This window comes from Ambystoma mexicanum, chromosome 12 (genome assembly GCF_040938575.1).
Source record: "Ambystoma mexicanum isolate Mex_15411 chromosome 12, UKY_AmexF1_1, whole genome shotgun sequence".
Lineage (NCBI taxonomy): Eukaryota > Metazoa > Chordata > Amphibia > Caudata > Ambystomatidae > Ambystoma > Ambystoma mexicanum.
In genome coordinates this window covers 175,578,612-175,599,469 of record NC_090936.1, presented here as the reverse complement: position 1 = coordinate 175,599,469, position 20,858 = coordinate 175,578,612, and the positions used below count along the sequence as shown (strand labels likewise).

General features: G+C 43.7%; 1 protein-coding gene and 1 long non-coding RNA gene across 7 annotated transcripts in view; one reads left to right on the top strand and one right to left on the bottom strand.

Annotated features, from left to right (window-relative positions):
* Positions 1–13,168, bottom strand: part of RFX4 (regulatory factor X4) — a 429,787-nt gene extending 416,619 nt beyond the window's left edge. For 2 of the 6 annotated variants that reach the window (XM_069628255.1, XM_069628256.1), the window contains exon 1: positions 12,872–13,166. In XM_069628255.1, the coding sequence (XP_069484356.1) occupies positions 12,872–12,914 (43 nt within the window). In that variant the 5' untranslated portion in view covers positions 12,915–13,166. Of the gene's footprint in view, positions 1–5,988; positions 6,167–10,486; positions 10,564–12,871 lie in introns of those variants that run through there. The other 4 variants (XM_069628258.1, XM_069628257.1, XM_069628259.1 and 1 more) reach the window with 4 other exon arrangements.
* A 3,112-nt stretch (positions 13,169–16,280) lies between these two features.
* LOC138513418 (uncharacterized) overlaps positions 16,281–20,858 on the top strand; it is a 76,463-nt gene continuing 71,885 nt past the window's right edge. The window contains exon 1 of the long non-coding RNA XR_011281756.1: positions 16,281–16,484. This is a non-coding gene — a long non-coding RNA (uncharacterized lncRNA). The remainder of the gene's footprint in view (positions 16,485–20,858) is intronic.

Sequence of the window (20,858 nt, the reverse complement as noted above, 5' to 3'; positions counted from 1 at the left end):
GAAGACAGTCGCGTGACAGCAGTGCATCACATGATCAATTAGGAAATGCCTTCCTGGTCTATATAAATGCATGGCAATTGCATCTCCTTTCTTCTCAGAGGTTTTGCTCATGGTGTTAATTTGGTATATGCTTTTTTGACTTTTGGTTTTGGGATTTTTTGGCTTTTTAACCTGGATTGCTCCTGGTTTTTCCCTGTCGGATTTGGTGAACTGGCTATTTTCTGGAAATTGGATTAATTGGATTTTCGACTATAGAACTGTACCAATCTCTTGGATTTTTCCTAGATTTTGGAACTTTGGACATTAGATTCCGGTGAGACTTTTCTATCTGGAACTCTGGTGAGGCTATGAAACTGTATATTGTCATCCACTTAGCTTGCGCCCTCTTGCCATTCGGGCTAGGTTTTCCATATATGGGATTTGTTGACAACACCCATCAGGATTTCGTCTCTTCAAGACCTACTTGTTCCGGGATCAGGTATGTTATGTATACGGGGGGGCGGGGGGTTACATGAATATACATAGTTATAGATCTGTGTCACTAATTCCCCATTTCCTTCTATCTGCTGAGTGCCTGAGGATGCCGTATCCTGTCTCACATTTTGTCCCAATTTCTGGCAAGGGACTGTCTTTGCTCTTCCCTGGCTGGTACTTGGGGAAGAAGGTATAAGTTCATCTTGGACCTCAGTTCATGACAGGTAGAGCCACAGAGGAGGGTCTTCTCAAATCCCTTATGGGCGAGACTGCAGGACCTATTATCCAGTCTTCCCAAGATCCTTGCCTCGGTCCAATCCTTCACGTCTCTGAAATCAAGTGCGCCCTCTGCCATGTGCTTGTCCCTGTTCCCACCTCTAACACCTGCGTAGGCCTAACAGACCACACCAGCACTTTCCTATTAAGACGATCTTTCAGGTTTCTCTGTCCCAGCTTTACCTTGTACTATTCAACCTCATCCTTATTCTCTATGACCATCTTCTGATGTACTCTTATCACCTTCATGATTTCTCCAAACATTTCCTGGTATCCATCTCCTACCACCACCTCAAAGTTTTCTGGCATCCTCCTGGTTTTCTCCAACCACCTCCTGGTACCCCGACTTTTCCTTATTTTCCCCAACCTCCTCTGTCTCCCACTCTCATCTTCAACCTCATCTCTAAACTCTCCTTGCCAACCTCTTGCCAACCTCTTGCACGTTTTCTATCTCCTGCCTCGCACTTCCTGATCATAGCCACCCCTCGCCCCCATCTAAAACACACACACACTCACCCGCCTCCTCCTCATACTCCAACCCCCTCCTGAGGTTGTGGCCTGTAAGTGAAAGTCACAATGCACTGTTAAAGTACACATGAAACATATTTGGAAATGGAAATGTGTGAGCAGCTTACCCAGATACTTCACCATACCACAGGGATTGTTTTGAAATGCACCTGAATCCAGCCATATATGTAGAAACACACTTTTTGAATGTTGCATCTCTCTATCTTGCATGCCTGTTGTGCTGTTCTAGTGATGTGACTCATAATGCCATACGTGATAGCATATGTAATATCATCAGTGATGTCATTTGCAATGTCATCAGGGTGCTTAAGGGCTGCGCAGTGCGGGCCTCATAGTTAAGGTAGCGTAGCTTCCAGCACCTGCCAAATTTCAGGGTTTTTGTTGCCATTAAATCAGCACCTTAACGTCACTTCAACTAAAGCTTTTTCACCGAATATATATATATTATATTCACAGCACATATGCAACGCTGTGGAAGCGTTGATTAAAGTACCCGTATCCTGAGTCCATACATCAGCAGCTTCATAATGAAAAATATATATCTTTATTGTGGGATGGCAGCACCAGCACCAGAAAAGCGTACTCGGTTCACCCTACACAGAGCTTGGTCACAGGTGATTACAGGTAGCTTGAACAGTGGACTTTACATTTACAGGGCACATTAAAACCAGATAAAGTCCTTCCTCCATATTTATTGAGTTAAAACAAGAAATATCTAGTGACACAAATGAGTCAGCCATCGTTAACCAGCAAACTATTTGATGGATACTATTGTATCTTTAGTGCTTACAAGTAAGAGCCCTAAATTGTAAAGAACTGTCATCGCAATCCTTCAGCTTCACATTTATCTAATTGATTTTTTTATGTTCATTTGTATAAATACATAATATCCAATTGTAACTTCACCAAATTCTGGCCTTATATATTGCTGCAATTGTGGCTGTAAAATTAAGGTTATTTCAGATGTTGCATTGGCCATTCTCATGCAACTTTTGAACCCATGGATGGATATACACTCAATCTGGCATGACGCCGATCCTGGCCTATATGATCAAGCATGTTGAATTTGGTCATAATCCATGCAGTGGTCTGTTCAAACATAAGAAGTTGAAGGGAAAAGTTTTCCCTTGATTAGAATGGAGATCTCTGTACGGAAAATGAAGTTTCTGAACACGATTTCTTCATCGTCCTCTGCTTCGATTTTAAAGATTGAAGTTCTGCATGCTTCCAAAAGAAATTCAATTACCTCAGCAAAGTTGCGATATTAACCTGTAAAAAAAGTTAGACTGTATCGATATGTTTAACATGTGCACTAAAGTCTTAAGGTGAAAAATGAACATACGCGTGTATTATCTAATTTTACAATATACATAGTTGTCTACACGTACTCAGCTCATGCTCACTTGCAGGACGGATCGCTCACTGTGTTAAGTGATTCCTGCTAAATAAAATGTGCCCACACAGTCAGATTTAGAGCAAACAGAGTGAACATTAACCTTGTACCAGATAAGAGTGTTTTATACGTATGGATGTTTGTCCCACAATGAATATTTGTTATGTTTAATATGATATATAAACATTTGACAGCACAATGATTGTAGGTTTGTGACATTCTGTCTGTGCACATAGTTTCATGTAGTTGAACATTAGAACTCAACTAGTGTTTGTGTATTCATGAAGTGTTATGAAAAATACAAACTGGCAGAACCTTTGTATCTTATATGTGTATTCATAATGTGAGCCTTGGAACATAGATATAAAATCATGTCTGAGAGATACTCAAAGCCATCTGCATTTATGTGTAACCAGCCCTTGTTCACTTGCAGGACAGATAGCTCATTTTGTTTGGTGGCTAAGAACTGTGCTCACACTGATTCAGAGGAAAGCGATTGAGAGTAAATATGAACCCATTACCTAGATAGTCATCCACAGATGGATTGATGCACAGGTAGACAGACATGCACACAGAGGTAGATATGACACGCAGAGAAAGACAAAGATAGACTCATGCAGGATGAAATATGCGATATCCAAACATAGCAACTATCTTGTTTCTAAAAATGAAGTTTGCCATATGACCCTAGCAATGAAAATTCATCCAAAAAGCTTTGACAAAGTCAAATATTTTTGGCCTATGTATTTGTTCATTGACAAACAAATGGTCATTGCTTTTATCTCCTCTTGTAAAATTATATGACAATTCAAAATAGAACTACTAGGACCAATGACTCAATACAAACAACTAGCATTGGCAAAGGAAATAGTTTTGCTGTTTGTATTTCTTCATCGGCAAATAGTTTTAGCTTTGTGTCTCATTCCTAATAGTATCATATCCTGTATGAATATATCAATGAAAATATATCATGCATTGGCAAACCCAATGACATTTTTGTGGTTTTTTCAATTAAAAAAGAAATGGTCTTAGTTTCGTAAATCGTTAGTACATTAGCAGCGAATTTTGTGAAGCATTACGATTACGGTTACCGGTTTTATGTTTTTTTTTGGCCTTTCCTTCTGTATTTATTCATATTTATTTTTGGGAGTGTAACTAATTATCATTCTGCATTTATTGTTTTAATTTCACCAGCATTTTCCTCATTTTTGCAAATCAAATGTTGACACGAGCGCTTTCACTTTGAAGTTGCATTTTCAAATTGAATGTGCATATGAGCATACAAAGTAAAATGATGAATCCCAATTCAGGTAGTAATTCAGATGAGCAAATGTGTAAAATCACTATGGAGATTACAATGGTGACAGGTTTTTACTATGCAATTTACTTTTTGTTTTGTCTTGGGGGACGGGGGGGGTGAGCATAGATTAGGCAGCTAAAGTGCACACATAGTTGGCTTTCCGTTGTTAATTTAGTGCTAACAGCTCTGAAAGCAGAAAATGTTAACACCCTTCAGGTGGACAATGGTCATTTCAACCATCCATTCCCCAATCACTGCTGATTTTCAGATTAAAGAGCTGCACGTTACAAATGCAGAGAAGAAAACACAGGGTGAATGAAGGTATTTGCCAGGCCATCAGAAAGCCATTCACAGTTTATTGTTCCACTTACAAAAAAAATCTTAATTACATTTTTACAAATGTATTTCAGTGTGTATTTATGGGTAAAAATCTATTAAAACATCAAACTGGGAGCCCAATTATGATTAAGGCTCCCTGTTTTATGGTATTTGTTTTTCTGCCATTTCCATCTGCATTTATCCATATTTATTGTTTGCCCTTTTTTCAGTATTTATCCATATTTATTTTTTTACACAAAATAAATGTGCAAGCAGTATTTTTCTGCATTTATTCAACTACAAAAATGCACTTATTAAAACACACACTCAGCCATACACGAAAGAAATGCGAGCTACATGTTTGCCATAACAAATAGTAGTTCCTGCAATTGCTGCTGACTTAAGCAATTTGAAGAACTTTAATGCTATTTTTATATAACTTTCACACTCTCCATGCTGCCAATCTGCAATGTGTTTGGCCTGCAATGCATGACTGACAGCAAAGGGAAACGAGGAGAAGGAGCTGCTTTTTTTCCATGTTTATGAATACAGACTGAAAGCAGATTGATTTCTGTCTGTATTCATGTGTACAAATCAGTGTAAACAGAAAACTGGGAGCCTTCATTATAATATGCGAACATACAGCTGGAAAGTCATCAAAAAAGCACTGCAACACCAATACTTTTGGATTTTGTAGATGTTACTTGAACAAATTGTCACAGCTTTGTGCCTCCTCTTGTAAAGTGTAATATAAATGGAATTATAAACAAATTAATGAAAACTCATCTAACAGGCATTAGAAAAACCATTCGTTTTGGCATTTGTATGTTTATGCTTCCAAAGAAACGGTTGAAACTTTGTATCTCATTTTGGAAAGAGTAATCCGCTAAAAGAACAAACCACTGACAACTGGACCAACAAACACTTACAAAGCCAACAATTTAGACATTTTACTTGTTCATTCATAAAGAAATCATAACTTTGTAATTCATTTTGTAAAGCGTAACATGCTATATAAACAAATGAACACAATACTGAAAACTCATCTAAGAGGCATTGGAATTTTCTATAACACATTGCTGTAGCTTCGTATCTTGTTTCATAAAGTGTAATGTAATTTATGAATATACAACTGAAAACTCATAACAAGTGTAGGCAAAGCCAATCATTTTGGCATTAGATTGATTCTTAGACATACATATAGCCACCATCGGTTTACATCATCATATGCAATACCATCTACACATACGCACCATCAGCCTACACCAACGTCTACACCAGCGTGTGCACCCTATGCCACCCATCCACAACCTGCATGCCACTTGCACCAAGTAATCATAATCCATACCCACTAAATCAACACTCCATAGCAATACCCTTAACAATCGTCACCCTTTACTACAACCCATTTGCACCCTGCCATGCATTTCCCTCCTCTAATATAAGCCAACACCATAACCTCATACAAATTGAAATCAGTGAAAAAAAATCGAAATCAGTGAAAAAAAAATCATGTTTCAAATAAACAGTGGGTGTAAATGAAATATTCTTAAACAAATATACTGTTTTGCAATTCAAATGAAAGTTTGACTGACACCAGAACAGTGCTTCAACACTAACTTCAAATAGAAGGCAGTTAACATCAAAAGTATAAAAGGATCGAAAAATATTCAACAACATAAATGTAGTTTATACTCACATTTATAGTAGCTTTAACAGTGGTACTTCCCACATTTGTAGACTTTAATTGTGAATGGTAGTAACCTTAACTTTTTCTAAAATAAAGTTTCACTGATATATATCTGATGCTTAAGTTCTCCCTCAATAGGCTTGGATGCACCATTCAATCATGTTTTAATCTTTACATCCTGGTACTCCATGGATGAGATACTTGGACCCCACATGTGACAACTTGAGAGCACCATTTGATGGGATTATGGTCTTTTAAAAAGGGCATGTTGCTGTCCAAAGTCAGAGAACTCCTATAAGGTTGCCCGAGGAAGACACCAATGTGGTCTTGACAGCTAGTAGCCAGAATACATAGCTCTCAACGCACCCGCCTTGCATGCAGCTGAATCACCTGCCAAGTCGCTTATATGCCTATTCACTTCTATGGGCTCTCACCCACCAAAAAGAAAATCAGGTGTTTTCACCCGCCTTGGTGACACAAAAGGTTGGGAGATATGAGAATATGAAGTAACATAATAAAGGTAAGTAGTTCGGCAATAGCTTAAGTTGTACTGCTTTAAAAAAAAGTATACGCATACAGGTAAGTTTAGTCTTGTTGTGAAGCATGCTTGAGAAATGCACGTCACCTACACATAAGATCATACCTCTCAAACGTATAGGGCACCAGGGCAGGTGAAAGTAGACGATTTTGTTTTGGGCAGCTGAGAGCCCATTGAATTGTATTGGCGGCAAAGGGGCTTGGTGGGTGAATAATGAGGGTGGCACCGTGACCCGCCCAGAGCGTGCGAGTTCACAGCGATGTAAGACAGACAGGCGCAAATGCAGTCCCAACTTTATTCAATGAGTGCATAAAATAAACTGTTGTGAGGATTTACTAAAAAAAAAAAATGTAACCTCTGAATAACAAAATGCGGATCTCTTAGGGTGCCTCATATCATGCACGAGCAGTGTGCAGTCTGGCACTTGTAACTTTGTTTATCGCATTAAAATTGAAAAGGTAGAAACATTGCTGGATGAGGTACTTGCAAAATATTGTATATGAGTGCAGTTATTAGTACCTGATGCACTATCCCCCATTATGGCCGATGTATTTACGTCGCGTGTCATACGTTTTCCGCTGATGTCCATCGTTTGTGTCTATGCCTTGTTTCCCGCAGGCTGCACAGCACCGCGCTCTCATAATATTTGCCCCTATAACTGCTTCTTCGTTTCCTCGACGTCTGTCGCCATGGCGCCGTCGTTGCTAGGGAGGCTGTTGCCTTGGGAATCTAATACCCTAGTTACAGCCTCATGCAAACTTTCGCCATGTTATGCCATTTGACAGGCCCCAGGACAAAACTTTCCATTCAGGGAGAGACAACACGAACGTGTTGGGAAACGCCTCGGTCATCAGTGTGGGGGCGAAGAAGTGCATCTCCCGAAATGGCTGTCCGCATACCCTGGGGTTGCGGGTGGGGGTGTCGCGAGGGTTCGTTTAAATAAACAAACCAAGCAGCAGAGTAATTGCATGCAACTCGTGATACGCCGCTGTACCAGGCAAACCACTGTTGTGGTTGTGTGTGTGTGCTGCACAACACAACACGTGAATCTAACTCTGGTTTGACGAGTAAAGCGCTCATCTTCCTCTCGCCTTTTAGGAAAAAAACTGAGTTTCGAAATCCTCGTGGACAAATTGTAAATGCAAAGGTGGCTTTAATAAATTATTTAAAGTGATCGCTATGTGGGATACACCCACGTGAGGTTGGACCCCTTATCTCAAACGGGAAAGAGATACTTAAAGGAGGGGATGCTTAAGATAAATCCTCTCGATCGTGTAATGTGACCTTATAGGGAAAAACAAGTCATTAGACGAATCGCCGAGTTAATCTCTCTTGACTGGTGAAGCGCTCTAAATGGACCCTTCTTTGCTGCGTGAAGGTATAGAATGAGTTTTTAGTAACAGGCATATCTCATCTTTTATGGCCCACAATGTTCTTTTCGCATCCGCCATAGGATAACATTGTCCGCCCAGTTACAGCTTTGAAATACTGATCCTCGGTTCTTCTGTAAACTAGTTTTCTACTTTGACCCTTTAACCCATCGGTCCAAAGAAGTACACAGATGGAAAGGGCGGGATTAGTCTATGTTCTTATGTAAACTTAACTTCATGTAACGCTTTTAAAAGATTGGGGCTCGGCTGGGCAATTACTGGACCATTTCCACAGTACTCTATGAAATGTTTAGGAGTATTTAAAATAGTTCGTCGTTCTAACATGTATATAATTTTAAAAGGCATCATCCCGTTTTCTATATATTTTTTTAATAGAGTACGCATAATATTGAGCTCTGTCTTTCACAAAGATGCATTTGCTCCCGTACGGTCCCAGTTTGTTTAAGCATGTACAGGTCAACGTTTGTATTGACTCGCAGGGAACCGGGATGGGCAACATCACAGCAGTGCAATACTTGCAACTTAAAAAAATACTTTTTAAAAAGCAGTTGTGGGTTATAAGCATAATTCGTCCAAGAACAGCGCTACCCTATAAGTACAGCAAAAAGGCTTACAGTGTAGAAAATGGTGACCGATTAAGTTGGAGACAGTAGTGAACACCGAATTCAAGTAGCTCGTTTCCTCACGGCATGGTATATCCGAGTGTATATCCGATTTTTTTTAACTTCACGGCTTGAAAACATTGACCAATAATACATGACGGCGGTCATAGCATACTTCATTTCAAACACGGTTCATTGGAAAACAGATGCGTATGGGGAAGTAGATAGCTGGAGAACCTCTGATCGTGTGGGAGCCGCATTTCGGGCCGGAGACCGACAGTTCAATGCAAAGGAAAAGGCAGGTAGATGGACTAACTTAAAGAGCATATGTGTACACCTACGCAGACGCGGGATAAAGAGATAGATGCATGTGTTATATGTATTTAATATATCAAGAACCATGAGGGAGGGCAGCAGAAGTCATGATCAAGTGTTGGCATATAGTTTGAAGTTCTTTGTAATATATATATATATGGGCATGAGGGATTGGTGTCATGGAAGTCACCTTACTTACTGGTTTATAATTAGTTTTGAAAAAACGAACAAAAGTGAAACGTGCACAAAGCCCTTTTATAATAACACCAAATAAAGTTTCTCGAAGAAAATGGTTGAGGGGTAGGGTGTCCGACGTGGTACTGGTGTAGAGCGCTGAATTTCATAGTTAAAGCTATATCTAAATATGCAATACCAGAGAATGTAACTATACACGAGAGACACACCGGGGGTGGGTATAGCTAGAGAAAAAAAGACATATTTGCCTAACTCCACTGGCAGCAAGGAAGCCTAGATAGATACATACTGGACATTCTACACGTTCAATTTGCACATTCTTACGATATGTGTGCTGCAATGCCATGGCAAGGCTTCAACCATATTGCATAGTCTCACACACGAAAAACAGTTATGACAGGCCGAGATGTTGTTAGAACTGCATTGATGCAGATAAAGGTGCAGGTTTTGGGTGACAGACAATAGTGTCTATATAGGTAAAGGGGCGAAGAGGAGCCAGTAAAGAGGTTGCTGAGCTCCCCTTTCTACATTTGCCGTCAGATGGATCTGTCAGGGCATTCAGCGTTTTCCACGTGTTGCTGCTCAAGCAGAACCACTCTGAATGCAGCTACTGAAAGTGGCCCTTTTAAACGGATCCCCGGTGCAAAGAAAGGGCTACACGTCATCAAAGCTCTGCCCCCGTCTGATGCTAATCCCCCCCCCGCCCCCCCAGGCCGTCAGACCCGCGCACCTGTTACAGACCCCAGCCCTGGAGGCATAGAGCACACATGCCGTCCCGGGGGGTCTAATCCGAGTCCGACCGCTGTCAGTCAGCACTAGGGGGATAACTCGGCCAGGAATCATGCACACTCTTTAGCTATAGGAGGACACGGAGCCGTGTACACAAAATGCCGCGGGCAGCTCCCAGGCAACCAGTGAGGAAATAACACTGCACGCTCAGCCGCATCCAATGCAAGATAAATAGCCCCCGCCCCCGACATAAGACACAGCAGCAGCGCGCGGAATTCCGAGCGTAAAAGCTGCCAAAATAGGACAGATCATTGGATATAGGTAGGGCCTTTTCCAGGCTGAGATCGCCACCGACTTTGATTAAATATAGCCCTGCACAGTACAATCACCCAGTGTGCCCTGGCCCAAACTCCCATTGCCCTCTAAGAACAGCCTTCGGGTGTGCTCTACTGCACTTCGCAGAAAACACCAGTAAACAAACTCAAGTGCAAATGTAACACCCTCCAAGGGCCTTCACTGAACAAGAAACAGGGTCGATGTCTGTAGGAACCCAACCACCCCCCCTCGCCAGGGGAAACCCGTAAACTCGACTGACACAGAGGCAGCAACATGTCCCTTTTTCTAAATTAAAAACGTGGTACTGGGGGGCACGAAGGAAGCCAGTCAGAACCTGTACATATCCTGTAGAAAGTTCGAGCTTTACCGAGGGCGGCAGGGCGCCTCGCAAAAGCTCTCACCTCACAGACGCCTGCGTCATCGGAAGGGCGCGTGGGGCCTAACGGTAAACCAACGCTGCGCAGAAAACGCACGTGCGTCAACTGCGTCACTGAAAAGCACGTAGGCGCTTGTGTTTTGCTGTCTCTGACGCCGGGGAGCGGCAGGGTACGTACACGCGGTGTTCACCCAAACAAGGCGCCCTCGTGTGGAAAATGGGGCCAGCTTTCAGAAAACGTGTTTATAAGCATGGCCGGGCCAGCGTCCATGCCAGTGCACATGCAGCTCCGACTACGGTGTGGCATAAATTAGGTTCCTACTGACTCTTGGGTTTCCGGAATACCCGTTGTCTTTATACCAGCTCTCCCCTTGAAGAGACATCAAAGAACCACGGGCTGAACCTGGACACCCATGCTGTATTACCAACCTAATGTGCTGGAGAGGACAAAGGGTCAGGCTAGAAAAACAAAAAGGTATGGGTGCTACACTACTGAGAACGAACATAGTCCAAAAAAAACAGTTCTGTGGTATGTGTCCTCCCAGGGTATACCATCTATCCATGCACCAAGGAAAAAGTGCCCCACAACTAAACATTACAATTAAATACTATCGAGGACATACTTAGTACACTACTATGCAAGGTGGTGTTTTTCGTAAAATAATGGACTAGAAAACATTTGCTTAATATTGTTGGTTACAACTAATGCAGTAACTTATGAAAATTACCCACTGTGGACAAAAAACGTGTCCATTCAGTCAAAAAAATGACACGTCCTAGAATCATGGACTGGCAGTTGGCCATTGGCCTGTTCTCCTATACCAGTATGAGCCTGTGACCTACCCAGGAGCGCCTAGAACCAGATTTTATGTAAACAAAAATGCATTCAAGAAAAAGGCCTGCCATCCCTATAAACGTGGACCAATTGGACTTTCAGCACGTTTTGCTGCAAACTATTTGAGTAGTAACTTTGGTCACGTTTTTGGGCAAATTTGTAGCAAATGGTGCATTTTATAGGACTGTGGGTCAGTAATGTGGCACAAAACTGCGCACCGTTCACGGTCATTGAATTGGCAGACATTGTCCCACAAAAGTGGCCTTCCCGGCCAGATGTGCCAGCACTGCCTGGGGCATTGCCCCGTTGGCCAGACTCAGCCCGGGGAGAAACTGTCAGTTGTAGTCTCCCCCCACCAGCCCCTACACCGGAATTCCCATGACCACCAATGAAATAGAAACACACTACTACATCTGGACAACCCTCGAGGGTTTCTTCTAAGTACAGACATGCTGCCACATGAGCTTCCAGGTCCAACCTTTTTGGTGGTAACGCACCACTCCTCCTCCCTCACAAAAAAACTGTTTGTGGAGGGCTCGTAACTTTTTTTCGTTGTTTTTTCACCAGATGGCTCATCTAGCCCAATTTCCAAACGCGGGTACGATTACATTGAATGCACTAGAAACCATTTGCAACTGTCCAGCTAGAATTCCTACCAAGGACCTCCAGGTCAAACGAAGACCTTCATCAAAAGCACACAATAATGGCCTGTGAGTGCCTCTACTAAATCGCACCCGCCTGCCCTTTAATGTGCCATACTTGGGCGAAAAAAAAATCAATCTATAGCCCCTTAACATGGAGGAACGAACTTTTAATTTCGGGTTTGCTTGACAGATGCGGCAGGGCAGCGCTGGGATTGTCGAGAGGCGGTCCCGCACGCACGAGTCTTCACAACTTTCTCCTGACAGGTTCCAGTCGCTGCACCGCCTCCGCTTCCGAGCGGGATCGCCTTCGCTTGCGAGCGGCATTGCCTCTCGAAAATCTCAACGCTGCCATTCCCCAGATGGCTGCCAAGAAGCCCAAGGTTTACTGCCTAATCCAGCCAGGGCTCTCCCGGTGCTGGTGTGAAGCCCCCACCATCAAGAATGCATCCACGAGATGAACTGAATTCATAATCCCCTTAACCCTTTCCTCGTTCCCCAATTAAAACGCCACTCTCTGAATTGATGCCCCACAAGCTCGCTGCCAACTTTCTTGACTTTTTTTCTCCAGCAGGTGGTTTTTTTGGGGGGGGGGGGGGATAAACCAGATCTGTAAAAAAAGGAAGTGGTATATTTTATTTTTCTATTGTGACACGTCCCGTGAGAAGAAACTACGCATCCCCACGTTTTTTTTATTTGTAACCGCATCATAGAAATCTGTTCTTTTATGGGACATCCTACAACTTCTAAACACTTGTATACATGTATATGATGTACGCAACCCACACATTTTGTGGGGAAATGCCAGCCAGCGCCCCCAATAGTCCCATGCACCACATCCTTTGTTCAGGATGCATATCTACACCACCCCCAGCCCCCACCCCCACAGGTGACAGGTGCCTCCTGCTTCTACGTGCCACAGCCCTGGACTAACCTGTGGAATCCATGTCTGGCTCCTCCAGTAATCCACAATGCATACTCTTCCCATGGACCAGGGCAGCAACCCAAAAAAAAACACAAGATCCCGAGGTTGAAGATCCCTCGAATCCACCAAGAAAAGGGGGGCAACACAAAAACAAGGGCGACCAGGGGGTCAAACTTGGGTAAGGTAGCAATCCAGCTGGACCCGTCCGAATGTTTGCGGATGATTCCTGGGAAGAAAGCGGATTTTATAGGAGCACGGTGGGAGAAGTGTCGCTGATAGGCCGGGCAGCCCAATGAATGGCTTAGTCAGATGGGGATGTGGCAGAGGAGGCTCCATGTGAAGGCCATTGTGGGGCTGCTTTGAATAAGAAAAGCTTTCCCTGCAGAAAGGGGGGCTTAGATCTACGCCACCCCAGCACTTCGCCTTCCCTTTCTAGCACCAAAAGAGGGTGGTTTTTTTTTCTTATTTCAAGTTCCAGGGGCCCTCCTCGCCCGTCCCTCATTACGGCCTTAGAGCGAAATTGGCTTAGAGTCTCAAATCAATTTGACAGTGATGGTGTGTTTATTGGGGGGCGCTTTTCCAGTCCGAGGGTGGATTTCAGGGGCAGCTTGGAAGAAAATGCAGGTTTTGTGTCTGACCTGAATGCAGATTGGAAACTGGTTGGAGAGGCGACAAGTGTGTTGTGTCTGTGTCGCCTGCAATGGAAGTGTGTTTAAAATAAAGCCATATTGACCGCCGTCCCGCTGCGAGGTGTCAACGTTTTGCGGGCACAGTTTTACAGCTGGCATAAGTTGTCGGCGCATTGTACACTTTGTTTTTGATCATCTGTTCGCACAAACTTTGGGAGGCGATTTGCTTGATCAAACTGAAGGTACTACATGAGCGCGTAACAGGGAGAGAGAACGTGGGTCGTTCAATATGTGGAGGTAGCATGCGCGTGTGTGTGTGTCTTGGAAAGATGAAGTGAGTGAGCCTGGGTACCTGTGTGTGAAAGTGAGAGCATGTGTATGGTGGAAGGCTGCGATTGAGTGGGTTTGTTTGGGGGTGGGGGCGGTAGAATGGGTAAGTGAAGGCCTAGGCGCGTTTGTATAAATATATATTTGAATTTCAGGAGCAAGGACTCCTTCCACGACGTGCACGTGTGTTTTTTATGTGCAGGACGGGTCTCGGCGGCGCAGAGCCGGGGGTCTGCACGCTGCCTGATAAAGTAGCAGGCTTTTTTTTTTTTTTAGGGGAAGGGAAAACTGTGATTAGAATATGAAAAGAGCTCCAGGAGAGGGGGAGAAAGGCGGATTACATCTGAATTGCTTTGACCGCGCACAGAGCAGTTGTTTTCTCGCCCTCCCTTAAAGCTGCAAAAAATTAACCACTGCAGCACAACAGGGACCGAGTGTTTCGCACTCACTTTAATATTTTTGACACCGACTTTTAAATTGGAGTGGGCTGTGTTGGTTTACACAACAACAATGAGCACAGGGTCATGTGCGTTAGCACAACAATAGCCTGGCAAATAATTAATGTGATACGGCAATGTAACATGCATGCCACCTTGCATGGGCTGTCTGTACCTATCAAACTACACATTCCGCGTGCATAGTTTTATTTTGTAAACGTGTAAAAGACACTGGGCATTTCGCCCTCATAGTGCAGTTTTCCCTTTCAGAACCGTGACGGACCATACCGCTGCCCACTGAATGCTTTCCCGCGGCCACCTGACACTCCTCACCAGTGCCACGGCCATAAGGAGCATTTAAAGCATTTAATATGACATGCCCCATCGAATCTTGCATGTGTACAGGCAAAGTGCACACATCTTAATTTTTAATTTTTTAAAAAAACGAAACCCTTTATTTAGTATTAAGTTTAACAAACAAATGCGTTAATGTAAAATCATAGGTTTCCTAGGATCCTTTTCCGCTTTTAAAACTGTCCAAGGGCGCCAGGGTCCTGCGTGTGTTACGGCACGATGTCGTCCCCAGCCCAGATCCCCGGGGTCCCGCGCACCTGTTGCACGCCCGTCAGACGTCCATTCTTCTTACCACATAACGGCCGTGCTTTTCCTTACCACTTTACACGCTGCAGCGATTCAAGGCGCTGATAATAGGTCGTATGAAATGTGCGACCCTTTTGTTGCCCTTAGAAAGAGTAGGGGAAGGGCTAGACGCTGGTCCGCCGGGATCTGCACGTTTCAGAGATCTCTGCAGTAAGTGCACGAACAGCCTAAACGTCACCCTCGTAATAAAAAAAAATGAATACTGTACGCGTAATAAAGTTTGCCTGTATTTCTTATGACTGCCGGGGCAACCTTTATGGCACACTTTGCCGAAGTGATGCGAGCAGTATGCAGTCTAGCTTGAATGTACGCCAACATGTGACTGGAAACCGGGATTGCTTTGTAAACACTGAATAATCTGATAATGCATCGTGGGAAGGTCGATTCCTAAATAAGTGGTACGCCTAAAAGCATTGCCCCCTTCTGAGAATTCCCGTTCGCCAGTTATCGAATGGTTTCCACTGGATCCAGGTGAGGCGCATGGGCTTTTCGGCAGTGGATACATACGCCCAAGAACCTTCCTGATGACCCGATAAGCTACTTGCACTAACCAAACGTAACGACCAGGTATGCATTCTAAGGAACAAAACCACGTATGCAGACAATGCGATATTGTGTCGGTTGCTGTATAATGTATTACACCGCTTATGTCACTGGGCCGAATAACAAACGTATTGTCCCAAATGAACACTAATATATACATTTTTGGTTTCCTTTACATATCCCAGATACCACGGCCTCCTTTACATATCCCAGATACCATGGCCTCCACACAGGCGCCATGCATACATTCGTGTATCTTTGGTGGGTGCACGCTTCCGTTTAATGTCGCAACATATAAATCAACTCCATAGGCGGGAGTTTACTCAAGTCAAGCTCTGAATTACCAAACATAAGAAAGTGCTGCTTTTATGCAACGTTTGAGTAATTGTTTGACATTGTTCTAAATTGCATGTTTTTAATGTTGCGACATTTAAAACACGTCTGACGCGGTTTATAACAAAAATGCCGCTATAGTCTTTGAAACACTTGTGTATAGGAGCGTTATAAATGCCATATCATATAATTTGTAAAATAGGTATACCCAAGTCACCCGCAGGAGACAGAACTGTGCACATGTTTACATGGCTAAATATACTCCACTTTTTAAAGTTACAAATTCAATTTTTTCTTTGCTTGCCACCATTGTATTGTATCTAGGAGGTGACAGTGCATTGTATTTCCTCCACGGCCTAATTATTTCACGTCCCTGGCACGGAGAAACCAGGGCACTCCACCCCTGCACCCACAAGGCGCCTTCCAACCCACACCCCGGAAGTTGCGGCGACACGCCCCCAGTGGCGCTGGACTTTGTGGATTGAAGGAAGTGGCGTCTCTCCCCGTGCCGTCCTCTTATCACTTTCCCTCTAATGACCTGTTGTTGCAGCGGGGCCTGATCCCATTAGGATCTCATTAGACGCGACAGGTGCAGCAAATTGGCCACGCTCCCGCAGTCAGGTGTCGCGAGTGTGTGCCCGGGGCGACTTGCACCACTGGACGGGGCAGGGATGACAACACGTGCCACCCACAGTAAGTGTGAGGTAACATATTATCAGGTCATTTCTCTTTTATGGCGATTAGGGATGATGTTAGATGGACCATTCTCTGAGCAATTTACACCCCTCTCTGTGTACGTGGTACACCAGTGCTATTTTTACGTTCATTCCAGGCGAACACTTCAGATAACTCAAAATAGGGCGGCGCCTCCAGGTGCAAGGCCGTTTGCCGACTACTTAGAATGAGCTTTGTAGGCTGTATTGAATTCCAAGAGCATTTTGGGTTTTACAGTTTGCAAAAATGCACACAAGCCCCGAAAAACAAAATAGTTAAGTACTGATGAGTAGTTTCTATTTCGAGACAGGAGGCTTCTATTATGCCGTCAATCTTGACTACTTGACACCACAGCAGCAAAGAGAAAAAACAAAACTTCAACTTAAAACAAGTTTCGTTTTAAAAGACACATTTTGTGTTTTAACAAAACTTAAAGAGGGTAACCCCAAACTAAGATGGAGGACAGCTCCTGCCCTGCCAACAGCCAATGGACAGGGACCCAGCACCATACCTCTTTCTTTGCTGCTGACACCACAAGCAAAGTCACTTCCTTTCAGTTGTGCACTTTGTAGCTAGTTATTGTTTACTGATGCGCAGTTATTTTGTTTCATTTTCGTTTATGTAGACTTTAATGTGTGCTGATTGTGAATAGCGCTGCCATCCACAGTGATGGGCCTCACTCCCTGTCCGGGGGAGGCATGTTCGTTAGCCAAGCCCTTGGTGAGTTTTTTCACTGAGGCGCTCTACTATCATTCACACAGACTACATGCAAACCCGACTAACGGGTTCCTGCGACCGCCTGGAGCTGTTAAGCTCATAGCGTACTGCCTCATTGTTGTTCCTGTTCACGGCTGCTCGGTGGCCGGCAAGCTCAGGTTTTCATTGTTACATTTGCCGACATGCGCAGCCCTATACGTTTGTTCGGCTTTTCACTTCTGAGACAGGTAAGCCCTTCCCGCATTATACCTACTTTTAAGAGGGGAGGTCAAAATATTCCCCCTGTCCCGAGAGACACCACAATCGAAAGAAGAACCAAAGACCATATGGCCGCCAATCGCACAAGCTAACACCAACCCCTACTGCACCCACAATGGACAATTACCATGACAAGTATCCTCTCAGCTGTCCTTACTATCCCAGAGCACTACCCAGGGTGGATGAAGAGGCGCAAAACTAAACTAAAGACAGCTATATAGACAGAATTGACTAAAGCAATGACAAGCCATGCCCCAAGTCGCTAGAGACTACACGACCTAGCAGCATCAGACATGAAGCAGATGTGCCATCCGCACAGTCGGGACACCCCCCCCCCAAATAGACGAAGAACACATGCGTACAGTTCTATGAGATAGAGGACAGTGACATATACATACTGTCTGCACGTTTCTTATTTTGCCACTAGCCTATTGCAGAAACGCCAGAACCCAGAAGATCACGTTTACATGCAAATAACCCCATGGAATGGCAGGAGCACCTACAGGACCTAACAGAGCCATAATTATATGGGAAAAAACACACACACACACACCCCCCCCGCCCGCCTCACCCCCTTAGGAAATTAAAGCAAGCCATAATCGTCTAAGAAAACCAGAAGCCGCAGAGTGGCGTGCAAGCAGAGGTTCTGCAGCGAGGAACGAGGCCACTTCCAAGGTTGCACTGTTGCAAGGTGACATTCCTTACTCTGAACTAAAGTAACGTTGACAGTAGAGAAGCATAATTCTCCTTAAAATCAGAATAATTCAGAACTCCAAGACTCATGAACATGGTCTCTGACCCAGCTGAACTGAAAGCAAGCCAAGACTTGGCGGCTGAGAAGCGCAGCTGTGTCACGGACCAGACGACAATCGCAACAAAATTGTTACATGTGAGCTTTAGTCATGCAATGGGAAAGGAGCACTCGTACAGCAATAATGGTCTGCACACGGTTACATCGCAGACGCATAGTTGCACACAGCACTGTGAACAGGTGCAGTCCGAGCTGGGAATTGATTTTGTCCCAGGCCTGGGGGCTCACGGCTCAACCATTCACAATTTAGTGCCCTAGGGGTGGGTAGCTGGGCCACCGACAAACCATTGAGTACACATACTGTAACATTTAGTAACAGTTTTCGGCGATGGTCCAGACGTGACATGGCGAGAGCCTATCTGATAACCTCTATAGGGGCTGATAGAGGGGGACTACCACTTGGCATCTAATCCGGAGTGAAGATAGGTTTTTGGAAAAGGGCCCAGGGTGTGATGCACTCGTGAAGCAACATGCTATCAAAATTGGCCTGCAACCAGAGTTCTTTGAGCTGTGCCTGGAATTGCCTTTGATCCCTGTGGTTTGTTGGCTGTAATAAACCTCAGTTGAACTTGCTACTTGTCTGGACTTGCGTTCCTTTTGGGATTGGGAAGGAGTTAGGCTTTCCATGAGTTTAGTGTCCATGAACTAGCAACCCACCCTGCTTGCCTGGGAGTTTATGTAACGGTTTATGACACGGCACACACCAGCTATGGAACTCCTACCCCTACAATGGATGTGGTGCACTATAAAACACTGTTTTATTTAATATACTACAGGTTCTTTTGAGTAGGCCTCCAATACCTCTCGCACCCAACCTCCACAAACACAGCGTGTCACAATGGTCTAGGAACTAGGCCGGTGTGTATCAATAAGATATTTATTAATTTTATTATTTAATGAAGAAGGAAAATCAAACAATTTCACAGCCACCAATGTTGTGGCAACACACAATGCAATAATCTCTACTAAACAACCCTGTTAAGATATACTATCTCAGTTACTTCCTTTTTTTAATGGCAGAACAGAAAAAGAATAATTTATCTCAAAATGATAGTACCAACAGTTAAACACTCCCCCTGCAACACTCACCCCCAAACATTAGCTAAACTTGATTCCTTTGAATGGAAGGCAGTGGCAAGGAGTAGGAAGAGAGAGAGATTTGGGGTGAAGCTCACCACCACAAGACAGGAAGCCAGCAAAGAAAGTGAAACCCCGTTTTTGGAGCAAAATGGAAGAATGGGATTTTGAGCATTACTCACAACTGCTAGGGGACAGAATGAAAGGAGCTTCGTATTGCTTACACTTTAGGAGAGAGGGAAAGTTAAGAGAATACTAATCAGCACACCATGGCAAAGTAGAAATGAAATGGGAAAATCAGTTTCGGGAGAAAACAAATACACAAGGAAAAATACAGTGGCAAATGGACATTTGGATACACTGGGGCTTACAATGACAGGAAGCGCAGGGAAGGGATTTAGCTTAAAATAGGAAAATAGGTGTTCATTGACAAGGACAGAGGCAAATAACAGGTAGACTTCTAGGCAAAAGGGATTGCTCACAATGGAACAACGGTTTGGTGTTTAATAGGACAGATGCAAATAGGAATTCATTTGGTAATGCACACAATACACTGACAAATTTGGTTTTCAGTTACAAGGAGACCAATTCTTTTGAGGCAACACTTTAATGATTATAATAATTAAATACAACACCAGGGACAAGATGGTTGATTTCGAACTTCAACATTCTTGAACCGTGAATTTCAATGGGGAAATTAATTGATTTACTTAAGAAAAATACTACGGATTTACACAGACAACTGAGAGGTTTTTTAAAGAAGATCTGCTAACATACACAGGCTAATAATAGATTCTTGTATGGGAAGGAGACTGGATTACACTGTTTTCAATTTGGTTTTAATGGGAGAAATATTGGATGCAATGCTACAAAAATGAAGAGCTTATGCAATTTAGGGCTGGGGTATATGCTACTTACAAAGCAAGCCTTGGTTTAGGATTCAGGAAAGCCAGCTGGATCTTGGAACACTCTGGACAGCTAGGCAAAGGGGTCTGGTTGCTGTACTCTCAAGTTCAGCAGCCGCCTCTCTGTCCTCCTTCTCCTGTCTCCCAGTTTGTGTGTGTCTGTCCTGAGTCCTAGTACAGTCCCCCCTTATATAGGACAAGTGGCATCACTAACTTAATCTAGGGGGAGCACCCTCTAATTATCTCTGCTACTTGGATAGGACAGTTTAGCATTCCTCTCTCCGCCCCCCTGGCATGAATGGTTAAAGGGAAGAGAACACCATCTGTCTGTTTGCATTTATTACAATTCTTTGTTCTCATTACCACTTTTTGGCAATAACTAGTTATGTCTCATAACTTCATAATGATATTAGCCCCTGCCATATGAACTAGATATGCGGTTTTAGTTGGTCATAGGGAATTAGGTAAGCCGACCGCCAACTCTGTACGAGGTAGCATGGCCTGTTGGCACATTTTTGTCATTTTCATAAAATGTACAATAGTTCTGACTCTGCAAATGATCAAGCATGTTACTAATTTCATTTT